General features: G+C 40.7%; 1 protein-coding gene across 10 annotated transcripts in view; it reads left to right on the top strand.

The window, feature by feature from the left end:
• Positions 1 to 12,294, top strand: part of NCOA2 (nuclear receptor coactivator 2) — a 284,205-nt gene extending 271,911 nt beyond the window's left edge. For all 10 annotated transcript variants that reach the window (XM_045860737.1, XM_045860743.1, XM_045860736.1 and 7 more), the window contains 2 exons: positions 1,242 to 1,331; positions 8,462 to 12,294. In XM_045860737.1, the coding sequence (XP_045716693.1) occupies positions 1,242 to 1,331; positions 8,462 to 8,473 (102 nt within the window). In that variant the 3' untranslated portion in view covers positions 8,474 to 12,294. The remainder of the gene's footprint in view (positions 1 to 1,241; positions 1,332 to 8,461) is intronic.
• The last annotated feature ends 2,898 nt before the right edge of the window (positions 12,295 to 15,192 follow it).

Below are 15,192 nucleotides of genomic sequence, written 5' to 3'. Positions count from 1 at the left end.
ATTATTACTGGTTGATAATTTTCAAATTCTGTTTATAGATCTTATTTTTAAAGGGCACCAAAGGCTTGGCATTCTACCACCTCACTAGTTCATCCAAAGTATAGATGTGGCAAGGACCCTGAATCTTATTTCATATACTGAGAAACTGAGGCAAAGAAGGTTTGAATAGCATAGACAATATGTCATGGAGAGCACAGTTGGGTCACAGGTGTGAGAATGGTGAAAGACTGGAAGTTTGATTTAGGTCTATTTAATTCTGATATTGGTTAACTACAGTTTACTGAAAATTTACTGAGTTTTGCAGTGCCTCAGCATTTTGTTATGTAACAAGAGGTTAATAAAAATCTGAAGTGGTGTATGAGAAAACTTAAAGTCCTTTGCAGTTTAAGAAAGTTGTATGTATACGAGTAGCAATAATGCAGGCTTTTATCTTTTTGACAGAGAAAATGTAGTGCTGATGTTGAATTTTCAACAAAAACAGGCCACTAGTGGTTCCTGATTGGCTTTCTAGGAAAAGTGTGCATAGTGAGGGCTGTTAAGATGGTCTAATCTAACATTGGTCTTAATCAACCTGCACACCTGTAAATTGGTGCATTTTTAATTGTTCAGATTGCTTTATGACTATTGCATGGATTTCAGCCTTTCAAATATCAATTATTTTGGAAACCCAAAAAAAACACTGCAGTGTGTATCTTATGACAGAATCAATTCTCTATCAGCATTTGTACATTCATATTGAAACTTGCAAAAGATGTACAAATGCTAATGAATAATTCACTTAGTCACGGAAAATTTCACAAATTCAGCCCAGTTTTGGGTATTCACACTGCTCTTGCTAATCAATAACTTGCCTAGTAACAGGGATATGAAGAGCCTCTCAGATGATTTCAAAGTCCCAAATATGAGTCATTGGTCTACTTTAGCCCCCCAAAATGAACATGTTATATGACATGAAAATGTTTCTAGCATGATCGTCTCTGTGGATTTTCTATATAGAATGCAAATAAAATTTAATTTGAAGACAGCTAGTATATTACAAATATTTATTTTCATGATTCTCCCTACTTTTCCCAAAATGTATACATGAGAGAAAAGATAGAGGGATATAGCCATTTTTATGGGGTCATCTTTCTCTGCATTTTACTGGCAAAAACCAACAAGAGGAAGGTGGGTGGTTGTTCCCCACTGCACTTTTGGACTTCCCACTAAAAATAGCTCCTGTCCTTTCCTGTGACCCTCAGGTTAATGATCCTGCTCTGAGGGGAGGCAGCCTTTTCCCAAACCAGCTGCCTGGAATGGATATGATTAAGCAGGAGGCAGACGCATCACGGGTAAGAAACAGTGGAGACGTGTGAACAGGGTTAAGTGAGCATGAATATTTTATAGACCAAAATTGGCAGATAGCTTGAAGATAGTTATAATGCCAGTGATTTTTTAAAAATATCTTCTAATTTTATCTACTTAAAAGTGGTTTTGTGTGAATAATTATTTGTTTAAGCTGATTTTAATTGAGCTGATTGTGTTGTATAAATTAAGAACACTAATTATGTCCTGGAGTGATATTATAGCAAAACAAAACATAAAGTGGCAATGAATTTGTCATGTTAGGGCAAACCATTTAAATTACTTTTGCTTTTTAAGTATTTGTCTATATTCCATTTTCTTTAGGTAACAATCTTATATATTCTTTCCTCGTTACCTTAGACACTTGTTCAAAGGAGAGTAATGTTACCTGGTTCAACCAAATCTTGAAATAGTAGAATAATTAGTACTTCGAGCCCAGCCAGGTTGTGTGCCCAGCAGGAGCTCCGTTGCAGGAAAGCTCTGTGACACCTGAGGCTGTGGGGCCCTAAAACCGTAGATACATGAGCGCTAGATAACTCTGTATGTTAGAAGTTGTCTCTCAGTGGAGAAAATGTAGGATTGGTGTTGAATGTCCTACAAAAAAAGTGAATCTTGGATGGTTTTGTTGAGATTGCCATTCAAGTTTAAAGAGCAGTAGCATCAATTTTGATAACAGAGTGTGAACTTTCTCTGTGTAGCGTTTCTTGTTCAGAGAAGCACAGTCACACCCGGCAGAGAAGCCTGTGGTTAGGAGTCTGGTAGATGTTATCTGTCTGTATGCAGGTGCACAGCACATCTACATGGTTAACGTCAAACAGAAAATGGAATGTGTTATATACTGACCATATGTTTAGACTCTAAATGTGCCCTCACCTGAGGTTTCAAGACCCCTGGAGGGGAGCTGGTGCCTCCCCACATGCTGGTCCTGGTCTCCCCTCCATAGCGTCTCCACAGGTAATGGCCGTATGGCCCAGCGACGGCTTTTGTGCAGAAAGTAGAAGCTTGGAACCTGGGGGCACATCCCAGAGGAATGTTAACACTAGTGATGATGAGGCTTCCACAGTTGGACAGCCCAGTTGAACCCCAAAGCACCAGGAAGCTGAACCTGTGAGCACATCGTCTCTCTGTGGAGGAGGGGATGTGTTTGGGGACCAGATCGAATTTCCCTCTCTGAATCTGCCAGACCTCCCTCACCTTTCAGTGTGGCTGTGTGCCAGCACAGACCAGGGCCCCAGCCAAGCAGGCACCCTGGGAAAGCCACTTGGTGGGGTAGGACCCTCAGAGTTACTCGTGGGCCGGGCCAGCAGCCCGGTCTTTCCCTCCTGTCTTCCACTGGCCCAGAAGTTCACTTGCCTTATATCCTCCTGCTGCTATGTTACCATCGAAAGGAAAAGACTTGCCACATGGAAAGCAGAACACTTGGGTGGTCACAGACTTTTTTAAAAATTACAAAATCACCAATGTATATTGAGCATTTACTACAACCCTAATTCTCTGCTAGGCTTTATTTAAATTACCTCATTTAAACTGCAGCACAAGTGTGTGGCAGAAGTACCGTTTGGGGGTTTAAAGCCCTGCCTCCGTGGTCCTGTGCTAGCAAGGAGTGGACCAGGCAGGCTGAGCTCAGGGTGCACTCTTTGCCCCTGCACTCTACTGTCCTGCCAACAGGACAGTGCAGCCTTGTAAGGTTTTCCTAAGGGTTTTATACAGGCAGCATTGGAGAAGGCTGAAAAGGAACAGATATTTACTTCTTTGGTGCCATTCCCTTCTCTCCTTTTATGGATCCCAAAGGGAAGAGAAAGACACATGATTCAGCTCCCGTAGAAGAGCCGTTGGCCTTAGGCATTGGGTGCTTAATCTTGGGAGGGAAGAACCTCTAAAAGAAGACGGGGATGTGCCTATGGTCTCTAACACTGGGCCTCCCAACATTTTTACTGTAATTTTTTTCTATTGCCATTTAGCCCCCTTACACTCCCCTCCCCCAACTTCTCCCAACATTTTTAGACGAGAAGAGTGAATCTCAGGATTAAGTCATCTATCCAAGGTCACCCAGCTAGTGAGTGGTGGACTATACCACAGGAGAGGAGGACCACCCTGAGCAGCACCAAAGGAAGGCAGGGAGAGGCAGGGACCTCCCAGACTCAACAATCCACAAAGCTGGTGCTGGGTGTGGTAGAGAGGTGAACATCAGGCAGGGTGCGCCCCGAGAACCAAGGTGTTTACCTTCATGCATGTCCAACTGCCTGATGGGTGCCCGGTAAAACTGGAATGGAATGATTATTGTTAAGATCACAGAAAAGCAACCTCAGTAACACAGGATGTCTTCATCAAAGGTACCTTTCAGGAACCATGGTGAGAGTTCTCTGGTCATCATCTGTCCCCAGCCATTCATACTCCTCTCACTTTCTCTGGTTTTTTTCCAGTCCCCTCTTGAATCTAGCTTATCTGTCTGCGCTCTGTTTATGCTGGGTGTTAAGGCCAGGGAACAGTCTGTTGCAGACACTCTTATTTCATTCAGAGAATGTATGGACAGTATATCCCCTCTAATCCATGAGCAATAATGGGTCACCACGCTGCACGTGTCCCTGTACTACTGACATGAGCACAGAGGGCTTCAGGCACCTCATCCGCCGTGTCGCTCTGATGTGCTCTGCACTGTTGCCAATCAAGGACCTCTTTTCAGAATCTGTATAGGTAATTGGGTTCTATTTGTTGAGCTAGAACCTACTATGATTCACTGTTAATTGCAACTGTGGACTTACTTACCAAAAAACTATGTAGATAAAAGCAGGTATTTTATTTAACCAAAAGATTCTTTCCATTATAGGAGTTACAGCATTCCTTTATATTTAAATATTTAAACATACTAAAATTGAGTTTATTGCTCGGCCTCATGGCTCTTGTATAAAGTATAATTGTAATTACTTGTATTTACTAATGTTGTGGACACTAGGATCAACTTTGAGTTGGTGATGCTGATGATGGTAACATTTACTGAGCACTTAGTATGTCCCAGGAACTATTTAAACACATTGTGTACATCATTTTGTTTAATCGTCACAACAGCCCTAAGACGTATTAGGTACAAAAAGGTTAATGACTTCACATTCCATGGAGCAGCTGGGACGCCATGAATGTTGCCCCAGTGACACAAGCCACACTCAGCATTTTGTCACTGACCTGATTCTGGCTCAGATATGCTTATTGATATCTGTCCATGTTAAAGAATACTGCCTTAAAGTTTCTAAGGGTGTATACACTTCTCGATTAAAATGTTCCTCCAGACTTCTGATCAAGCTGGAGGCATAGGTAGACACGCTTCACCTCCTTGCACAACCACAGGGAGAATTACAACTAAACCTCAGAACAAGTAACACCCAGAACTGTCAGAAAATTGAACTGTGTGGAAGTCTGGCAACCACGGATTAAGGAAGGCACATTCATCTAGATGGGTAGCAGAAGTGAAAATGCAGAGATGGGTGGAGAGGCAAGGAGATGCGATGTGGCATGGAGAGAGGCAGAGGCTGCAGAATGGACAGTCCCACGTTCACCTGTGTGGGTAAAAATTGAGAGGGATGCCTTGGGAGCAAGGGAGCCCAGCCCTAGGCCAGACTGCACAACACAGGATTCCAGCACTGGGAAGATAAATCCCCATAGTTTCTGGCTGTAAAAATTAGTGGAGACTAGGGGAGTGGAGGAAACTGCCGGATTTTCAGGAGACTCTTCTTAAAGGGTCCATGTGGTCTTAGAACACAGCAAACACACACCCACTCTGGGACTCAACACCAGAACAACAGCTGGAAGGGTGCCAGTTGCATATGTGCATTGGGCAAAGTGACTGGAAACGGGATGAGTGCTGGGCAAACCTCCAGAAGCCAGGCAGCAGCACTGTCCCCTCTCCGAGCCCTCCCTCCACACAGAGCCACAAAGCAGTGAAGCGGATTGCCCCACCCTGGTGATTACATAAGGCTCTGTCCACACAATATACAGGTGCCTTTTCTACAATAGGCCACACTATTAAGACAGGAAGTCACAGTAGCTCTACCTAATACACAGAAGCAAACACAGGGAGGCTGCCAGCTTGAGGAGACCAAGAAATAGGGCTCAAATGAAAGAACAGAACAAAACTCCAGAAAAAGAACTAAATGAAATGGAGATAACCAGCCTATCAGATGCAGAATTCAGAGCACTGGTGATCAGGATGCTCAGAACTCGTTGAGAACGGCAGCAACATAAAGGAAGAAATGAAGGTTAACACTGAGTCAAGTAGAGAGAAACATACAGGGAACCAACAGTGAAGTGGGGAGGAAGCCAGAATTCATATCAACAATTTGGAACATTAGGAAGAAATAAACATTCAGCCACAACAGAATGAAGAAAGAAGAATTCAAAAAAAAACGAGAAGAGTATAAGAAGCCTCTGGGACATCTCCAAATGTACCAACATCTGAATCATAGGGGCGCCAGAAGGAGAAGAGGAAGAGCAAGATATTGAAAATTTATTTGAAAAAATTATGAAAGAAAACTTTGTTTAGTTGATGATAGAAATAGACGTACAAGTCCAGGAAGCACAAAGAGCCCCAAACAAGATGGATGCAAAGAGACCCACGTCAAGAAACATCATAGTAAAATGCCAAAGGTTAAAGATAAAGAGAGAATCTTAAAAGCAGCAAGAGAAAAGCAGAGTTACCTACAAAGGAGTTCCCATCAGACTGTCAGCTGATTTCTCAAAAGAAACTCTGTAGCCTAGAAGGGACTAGCAAGAAATATTCAAAGTGATGAAAATCAAGGACTTACAACCAAGATTACTTTACCCAGCAAAACTATAATTTAGAATTGAAGGGAAGATAAAGTGCTTCCCAGACAAGGTAAAGCTAAAGGAATTTGTCACCAAGCCATTATTACATGAAATGTTAAAGGAACTTATCTAAGAAAAAGAATAAAATCAAAACTATGGACATTAAAATGACAACAAATTCACGACTGTCAACAACTGAATCTAAAACAAACAAACAAACTGCCCTGGCTGCTGTGGCTTGGTGGTTTGAGAGCTGGCCTGAGAACCAAAGGGTCACCGGTTCAGTTCCCGGCAGGGCACGTGCCTGGATTGCAGGCCAGGTCCCGGGGCGGGGTGGGGGCGGGTAGTGCATGAAAGGCAACCACACATTGATGTTTCTCTCCTTCCTTCCCCCTCTCTAAAAATAAGTAATATAAAATAAAAAATAGTTCGATTCCCAGTCAGGGTACATGCCTGGGTTGCAGGCCATGACCCCCAGCAACCACACATTGATGTTTCTCTCTCTCTTTCTCCCTCCCTTCCCTCTCTAAAAATAAATAAATAAAATATTTTTAAAAAATAAAATAAAAATTAAAGTAAGCAAACAACCAGAACAGGAGCAGAATCATAGATATAGAGATCATTTGGAGGATTATCAGATGGGAGGGGTTTGGAAGAGAATGGTGCAGGGGTTTGGAAGGGAAAGGTGCAGGGATGAAGAAGTGTAATTGGTAGGAGCAGAATAGACGGGAACATTAAGAATAGGAAATGGAGAAGCCAAAGAACTTACATATATGACTCATGGACATGAACTAAGGGGGTGCTGGAATGAAAGGGTATACCAGGCGAAGGGGAGCAAGACGGGGGGAATTGGGACAACTGTAATAGCATAATCAGTAAAATATATTTTATAAAGTATTAAAAAATAAATAAAATGTGCTTCTGGACTAACTGGAATTTGACTGATTTCATATTTCAGTCAGAGCCTGGGAGTATTTCCATGTAGAATCATTTAAGTGACACAAATTAGGAATAAATATAGTACAGGGAAAAGTCCATTAAATGTTCTTCTCTAACAGGAAATAATCAGAGGTCTCGTCACCTAAGTTAATTTTTTCAGCTTGGGAAGGAGAGTTGTCCAGCCAACCAGGAATGTAGCTCCACCTCTGACCACTAGAATTCGTAATCTGACGATAGTTTCCCCAGATCTCTTTTCAAGGTACTGTGGTGAAACCCACTGTTTTGGGCTGACTTCCTCCCTAATCTTACTTAAACTGGATAATCTTTAATGGACCTGATGCTAAAAGCCCTTGTGTAAGTATCTAAATCCCAGAAGCAGTTGTTATATGCTCCCACAGCAAGGCTATTTCTCCTCACACGACTCAGTGCGCACTGGTGTTCAGTCGTCTCCCGGGCCTATGCAGCATGTTTTGATAGCTGTAACTGGAAATGCCATGCTATGATTACATCCCCACCACCTGGCACAGAGTAGATGCTAAATTAATATTTGCTAAGTGAATAAAAACTTTTGGGGGGATAGATAGGCAATAGCCAAAGAAAAAGCATTGGCATGCATATTTACACCGACCACAGAAACACCTCCACGATTCTTGCTCACTACAGAAAGAAAAAACCCTTTGTATCCAGTCAGTATTCAAACTGTCAGTGCATACCAGCCAGAAACTAGCAAGAACACCAGTTTAGTAAAAACCCTGGGTAATTTAGCCCTGGCTAGTGTGGCTCAGTGGATTGAGTGCCAGTCTGCGAACCAAAGGGTCATTGGTTTGCTTCCCAGTGAGGGCACATGCCTGGGTTGCAGGCCAGGTCCCCCGTAGGGGGCGCATGAGTGGCAAGCAGACATTGATGTTTTTCTCCCTCCCTTAAATTAAAAAACAAACAAACCCTGGGTGATTTAGCTCAGGAAGGCCAGGAAGAATACACCCATGATCCTTGGGAGTATCTCGGTAAGGGAGGGTCAAGAGGGACCTGTTAGAGGAAGTGCACCAGCAGATGTTGAAGTGGTGGCCCCTTCTCTGGGTCAGATGCTGTCAAAAGGCAGGGGCAGTTCAGCTACTGGGGGCCTCAGTAATCTTTGGAACCCACTGCAGTGTGTCCTTCAGAACAGTGTGTGGGATCTGCGAGCCTCAAACATTGTTTGTGTTCAGTTAGGGGTGTGCTATCTGTTTGCATCAAAATCAAGTGTCACTCACTCAGAGGCAGCCTTTGTGGCTGGCATTATTTAAAACAGCCAAGTATTTTGATGTTTTTGTGATGGGCTCTCTATGATGGTTTTACCAGAAACTGAGAGATCTTTCACAACTTTCTCTCTGTTTTTCTGCAGAAATACTGCTGACACTGAAGGTAACTGGTTACTTCTTTCTTCAGCTGACCGGGCTCACTTGCTCAAAACACGTACCAGTCTGGAGAGCTGCATCTACTTGTCTTGACCCCACTGACCTGCAGGCCAGTTCCGCCCGAACGGGCTCAGCACTGGGCCTGGGCCTGGCTCCCCGGGGAGCGGCTGTGGCAGGGGAGCCGCCTCTGCCCGAGACAGCCTGGAGCTTGCATCCAGACAGTTGCTCAGTCTGTTCACTGCATTCACCTTAGTGCAACTTAGATCTCTCCTGCGAAGTAAATGTTGACAGGCAAATTTCATACCCATGTCAGATTGAATGTATTTAAATGTACGTATTTAAGGAAAACAACCACGCTCTTGTTCTGTTCCTGTTTGGTTCCAGACACTGGTTTCTTGCTTTGTTTTCCCTGGCTAATCAGTCTAGTACAGAAGATACAGATTTCATCTGGGGGAAAGAAAAGGACTTTTTAAAAAAAAATCAAACTACAGGTGTTTTATGCTCAACCCTGCAATTGGGACAAAAGCAGGGCGGACACCAAGGACAGCGCTGTGTGGACAGGCACCCAAGACGTGAAGACCGGTGAAGTCAGAGTGGCATCTGCAGAAAGCTCTCAAGGCCAAGTCAATGAAGTTTCCAGTTACTGACAGGTGAAAAGGAGCCTGTGAGAGGGCTGTTAACATTAACAAGTACTGTTTTTGTTGTTGTTGAAACCAAACTAGTTCATATAAATTGGTACAGTATGAATCAAGAAGAAATTTTTTTCATTTTCCAAATTAAGTTTCCTTTAGGTTGATCAGACAATTTGAATTAGCATCTCCTCTTTTTTCCCTGATCCTGACTCTTCCCTTCCCCCTCCCCCCCTCCCCATTTCCATTCATTTAAAAAACAATAGCAACAATAAAAGCAACAGAAACCAGGTAAACCCTTCATTTCCTTAAATATTTTGCCAGCCACTTAGCAATTGCTAACTTAAATTTCAGAAAAAATGCATTTACTGGCAAGGAGAGGAGCAAAGTTAGGACTTGATGGCAATCACCCGAGGGCCCCTGCTTTGGAAGCACGTTCGTTCCGTTGGTTCCGTTCCCAGCGACACAGGCCTATGACACAGAAAATCGTGGTGTGTTCAGAATCGACAGCAGATATCACGACAGATTTAACCTCCGCCATGTGTTTTTTATTTCGTGTTTTTAGCAGTGCTGACTAATACGAAGTTTTGTAAGGTACATAAAATCCAATTTCTATGTAAACAAGCAATAATTTAAGTTGAAAACTTAAGTGTTTTAATTGTATAATTTTTGTGAGGTATACATATTGTGGAGTTGACTCAAAAATGAGGTACTTCAGTATTAAATTAGATATCTTCATAGCATTGTCTCCTAAAGGTGTTTTGTAAAGGATATCAATGCCTTGATTAGACCTAATTTGTAGACTTAAGACTTTTTATTTTCTAAACCTTGTGATTCTGCTCATAAATCATTTATCTAATCTGATGATATGCAGCCGCTGTAGGAACCAGTTCTTGATTTTTATATGTTTATATTCTTTCTTAATGAACCTTAGAAAGACTATGTGTTACTAGCAGGCCACTTTTATGGTTGTTTTTCTTGCCCACTCTGGTAGGGGAATAATCTTTTCTTAATTGGTGTCAGTTTCAGACAAGTGCAATATCAAGAAACTGATTACCTTTTTAGAGCTATTTCTCCCCAATCCCTAAGACGCATACTTTCTTACCTAAATTTCAGAATGATGTCTTTTTGATGTCTAAAAAGCAAAGCATTTTATATCTCATTAGCCAGGCTTTTTAGGAACAGAGAGGTTTTTTTCCTTGAAATTTGATTGTTTATTTGTGGCAGGGTGAAAAGTGGATAAACTACCCCTATTTATATTTATATCTCTCCCTATATGTACAAATTATGGATTAGAGAGATATAGCCCAAAGATAAACGGTAAGTAGACAGTCTGACGGTGTTGCTCCATGTGAAAGAAGTTTCCTGGAAATTTGCATTTCGATACTTTTTTCCACTTGGGAGGGGTCTCACTACAGGGCGGTGGCCGCCAACTCACGTGCCTCCTTCGAAAGGCTCTACTTTCCTCCACCGAACCACTGGGTTGCCCCACTGCGGTGGAGAAGACGAGCGATGTCGCCCGAACTCCATGACCGCATCAGTGTGACGAGGCTCTCTGGCCTGCACGATCCAGTGTGACCAGTTTTCAGTTGCTTCTTACAAATACGTGACTTAGAATGACTGTAACTTTACACAGCACAAAGGAGAAAGCTGGGTTTGTTTTGTCTTGAGTTTTTAGTCCCCTTTCGCTAGAACACTGTCCAAAAAAATATCTGTGTCTCTTTTACTATTTATCCATCTGCCCACTGTGTCTTAATGTTGACCCCAGTCAGGCAAATCTGCAAACCTGTGATGCTGGTCATTTCGAATAATTCATGGTCATGGCTGTTTTGAAGGAAAAGAGATGATAGATTCTCTTATGGCTCAGATCAGGGAATAGATTTTGCTTTACATCTAATTAAGAGAAGAAAAGTAAGTGAAGGAATCCTCTGATCATATTGATCACTGTAGAACCAAAAGCCAAATCAATCCCCTTCGTTATCAGTATTTCTCAAGCTGTACACAGTAAATTTGTTAGACTGAGTCCTCAGTTTTTCTTTGATAAGACAAAGAATCAGTGTTTTACTTATATTATTAAATGTGAAAAAGCGAATAATGTGAAAAGTATACATATGTTCACTTGGCTGTGAGACTCATTTAAGTGTCCGTGTAATGTGGTAAGTTGAAAAAGTGAAGTGAGCTCTTTTACTACAATGAATTCGTTTGACTCAAAGATTCCGATGCCCCCGCCCACACGTGTCTCCTGTGGCCTGTAATGATCGGAAGCGATGTTTTTGCAGTTTATATAATGCAGTTTTTAATCTGTGCTTAACAATGGAGTTCATAGGGGCTGAACACATGAGATGTGCGGCGCACACCCACTGTAGAACCCAAAGATACACAATCAGTTTTGAAATGCAACTTAAGCCATTAATTGTTGGTGTGAATTTAAAATTTTCTAGTATTTGTATGGTAGTATGCTGCCTAAGAGCAAAGCATTCTCTGCACAAAAGAAAATTACTGTAGTGGCTTCAATTTTAATTAGACTTTTCTCCCTGGTGTTTCTTTATAGACTAAAACAAACTCTTTTAAGTTTCTTACTACAGGTAAAAGCTATGTGCAAGAACCTCAATATGCTAAAATCTAGCATAATGCCTTAGATCTGTTTTTAAGTCTTGTATATTCCTACATAGCTGTCCAATGTATTATATTTGTATAGTGAATTGTGTACAATTTTTGAATAAGTACATCATCACTTAACCTTTATGTTGTTAAATAGTGATGATGATACATTTCTTCAAACATTTAACTGTCATTATTTTTCCTTTGTCATTTGTGGGTTTATTTGTACAGTTCCTCATTGAGTTGCATCTGAGATGTGTGTATATGAAAAGATTATACAAGGGTAAAATTAAGCAATATATTAACTATGGTTCTTCAGGAGAAAGCTTACAGTGTTTCAGGTTGTGATTTATTTTCAAAATGGAGTTGACTCTGAACATCACTTTGTTCACCTGCATCGATGTTTGTATTTCTAGTGTGAGCAGTTTATGCAAAGGTAGATATATTCAGAGAAATTTTAAATACATTTATGCAAGTTAATATTGCTTTGCTGATGCTCTTTGCTTATTTGATGTTAAATAATGCTATTGTAAATAAAGAATTCTGTTGTTATTGCATCATTTAATAAATTTTAATGCCTTCGGGTTTTACATGGCTTTGGAGACTGTAATGTGTCTATATTGTACCTTAAGTGCATTTAAATTTAAAATACCTGACTTCTAATTTAATAATGTCTTACATCTATGCAGGAGTCGACATGTTAACATTTGGTTCTCCCAGTAACCCGTTTTATAAATTTGTAATTTTAAGCCAAGAGGGGTGAGTTTTGTTTGTTTAAGATTATCCAACCACTTAATGGCAAACACAGGCCAAATCTAGGTCCGTCCACTGAGCCCTAAGTAATGTTACTGCTCCTCTTACAAGCCTGTGTTACCTCTTATCCTGTTTCTCTAAGAACATCTCTGAGAATAATGTGGATTCCCAGCTGCCTTAAAAGCTTATACCTCACACATTATGATATTCAGGATAGTTTTAATAGACTGACTTGTTTAATAGTTGGTAAACCATGTGGAGATGCTACCTAAAACCCAGGTAATAAACTATATGAAATACTAGTAAATACAATCTGGAATTATATTTCTAAAAGATACCAAAAATACCATGAGTGATTAGAAAACCCTGCCAGTGCTATTAACTACATTAACGAGTTAGAGGAAGGAAAAAGAATGTGATGAACTTAATAGACGCCATTTGACACATTTACACAGGATAAATTTCAGTCCCCATTTATGAGGAAATTTCAAAAAAATAAATGAAACCTCTAGGAAAAGTAAATGTCCTGAAATTGTTTGAGTTATCAGATAAGATGCAATCCCACTGTGATGCATCCTACTTAGAAGTATAAATTAGAACAAAACGAGGAAGCCCGTTACCAATGCTAAGAAATGGGGTGTCAGACTGGAATGGAAGAGGTAAGACGTTTTCAGCCAATTTGACCGTCTTTAGGGAAAACCAAATGAATATGGATCAATTGATTGGCTCCTGGAATGAATAAAAAAGCTCAAATGGATAGAGTATTCAAAAAATCTATACCTCTGTCCACACTTAAACACAATTTTTTTTAAATCTCCATTTACAATAACAAAGCAATACAGTGCTTACAAAATAGCATTGCACCTAACACAGAGTGTGAAAGACCTTTGTGTATTTGAAAACTATAAAGTTTTGCCAAAAGACAGAACTTGGAAAAAATTGGAGACGTTCCTAGACGTCTAGAACCTAGACGAACCTAGAAAAGAAAAACCTACTATTATAAAACCATCAACTCCTTCCTCTGCATCATTACAATCCCAATCAACCCAAAAAGTAAAGTGTACTTGGAAGATACAATGTACCGTAACAGAAATTGTGAAGGAGGCAAAAAAATTATGGGACTTCTATTGATTAGTATTGTAAAATACTTATACAGAAATGGGTAATATATCAGAACAGAGTAGAGCCTGTATGTAGGTAAGTTTATGTATGATAAAAGATGGCATTTCTAATCGGTAGGAATCTATTCCAAAATATGGTGTTGAGATGATTGGCCACATTTGGAGAAAATACCACTTTAACTTCCTGTCTCAGCAAATATTAACAAATGCCAAATGCATCAGGGTTATAAGCAATGACATGTAAAATGAGAAGAATATGTTTACATTGTTGGAAAGCTGAACACATTCTTTAAAAGTTATTAAGAAAAGGATAAATTCATAAAAATAGTATTCTACCAACAAAGTCAAAAGGGATCAAAGACAGCAAACAAGATGTTTTGAGCATCCTTTAGCTGTCCCCTGTACTTTCCCACTTACCGCATGTTTGAACCTTTTTTTATTTCCTAGTTTATGCTTACTTCATTTTTAGAGAGGGAAGGGAGGGAGATAGAGAGAGAAACATCAATGTGCGGTTGCTGGGGGTTTTGGCCTGCAACCCCAGGCATGTACCCTGGCTGGAAATCGAACCTATGACACTACTTCATACTTATTTTGGTGGCTTTTTTCTTCTATTGTTTTTAAGATTTTATTTATTTTTTAGAGAGGGGAAGGGAAGGAGAAAGAGAGGGAGAGGAACATCAATGTGTGGTTGCCCCTCAACATTCCCCTAACTGGGGACCTGGCCAGCAACCCAGGTATGTGCCCTGACCGGGAATCAAACCAGCGACCCTTTGGTTCGCAAGCCTGTGCTCAGTCCACTGAGCTGCACCAGCCAGGGCTCTCCTAACTTCTTGATGATTATATCAATAGTTCATCAACTTTCAACCTTAATTTTTTTCTAATACGTGCATTTCAAGCTTATAAATGTATCTGTTTACTGCTTTTAGCAGCAACCCACACATTTTGCCTACTTCTCTTATTAAGTAAAATCTCCAATTATGGCTTTGGGTTTTTTTCCTCTTAGTCCTGGCAATTTTTGCTTATGGTATTCAAAAATGCTGTTATTAGGAGCATATACATTTCTCCAAGGCAAACTGACCCTTTCATTATATACTGCCCCATTTAACTCTGGTAACCCTTTTTTAACATTTATTCACCCTTTTATTTTTTCAACCTTAGAAACAGCATATATGTATGTAATGAGTAACTACTAATTTTTTATCTAGTTTTCTGTTGATAACAGGTGTTAAGGTCTCCAGTGAGGGTTGTGTATTTGGCTCATCTTTAACTATATCATCTTTGCTTATGCATCTTGGGCCATTGTTATTAGGCACATAGATATATAAAGTTATAAGAGCTTTTGATTAATTTATCCCTTACACATTTGATCAGAGATCAGAAACTGAGGGCAGTGTGACATGTAAGAGTCGGGGTGGGGGTGAGAATGCTTCGGTAGGAGGAACAGCACGAAGGTGGTGAAACAAACCAGTGTGGTGTCCGGGCTGCAGAGGGCCAGTGACAGGGCCAGATGAAGCCTAAGAAGTAGTCAGGGGCCAGATCACGCCAGATCATGCCAGACCTTACAGGCCAAGGCAAGGAATTTGGAGACAAAGTATGGATCCTTAAAGGAACATA

This window comes from Phyllostomus hastatus, unplaced genomic scaffold, assembly GCF_019186645.2.
Source record: "Phyllostomus hastatus isolate PE091 unplaced genomic scaffold, TTU_PhHast_1.1 phas_scaffold_21, whole genome shotgun sequence".
Classification (NCBI taxonomy): Eukaryota; Metazoa; Chordata; class Mammalia; order Chiroptera; family Phyllostomidae; genus Phyllostomus; species Phyllostomus hastatus.
Note: the sequence above shows the minus strand (reverse complement) of the source record. Positions and strands in the feature narration are given on the sequence as shown.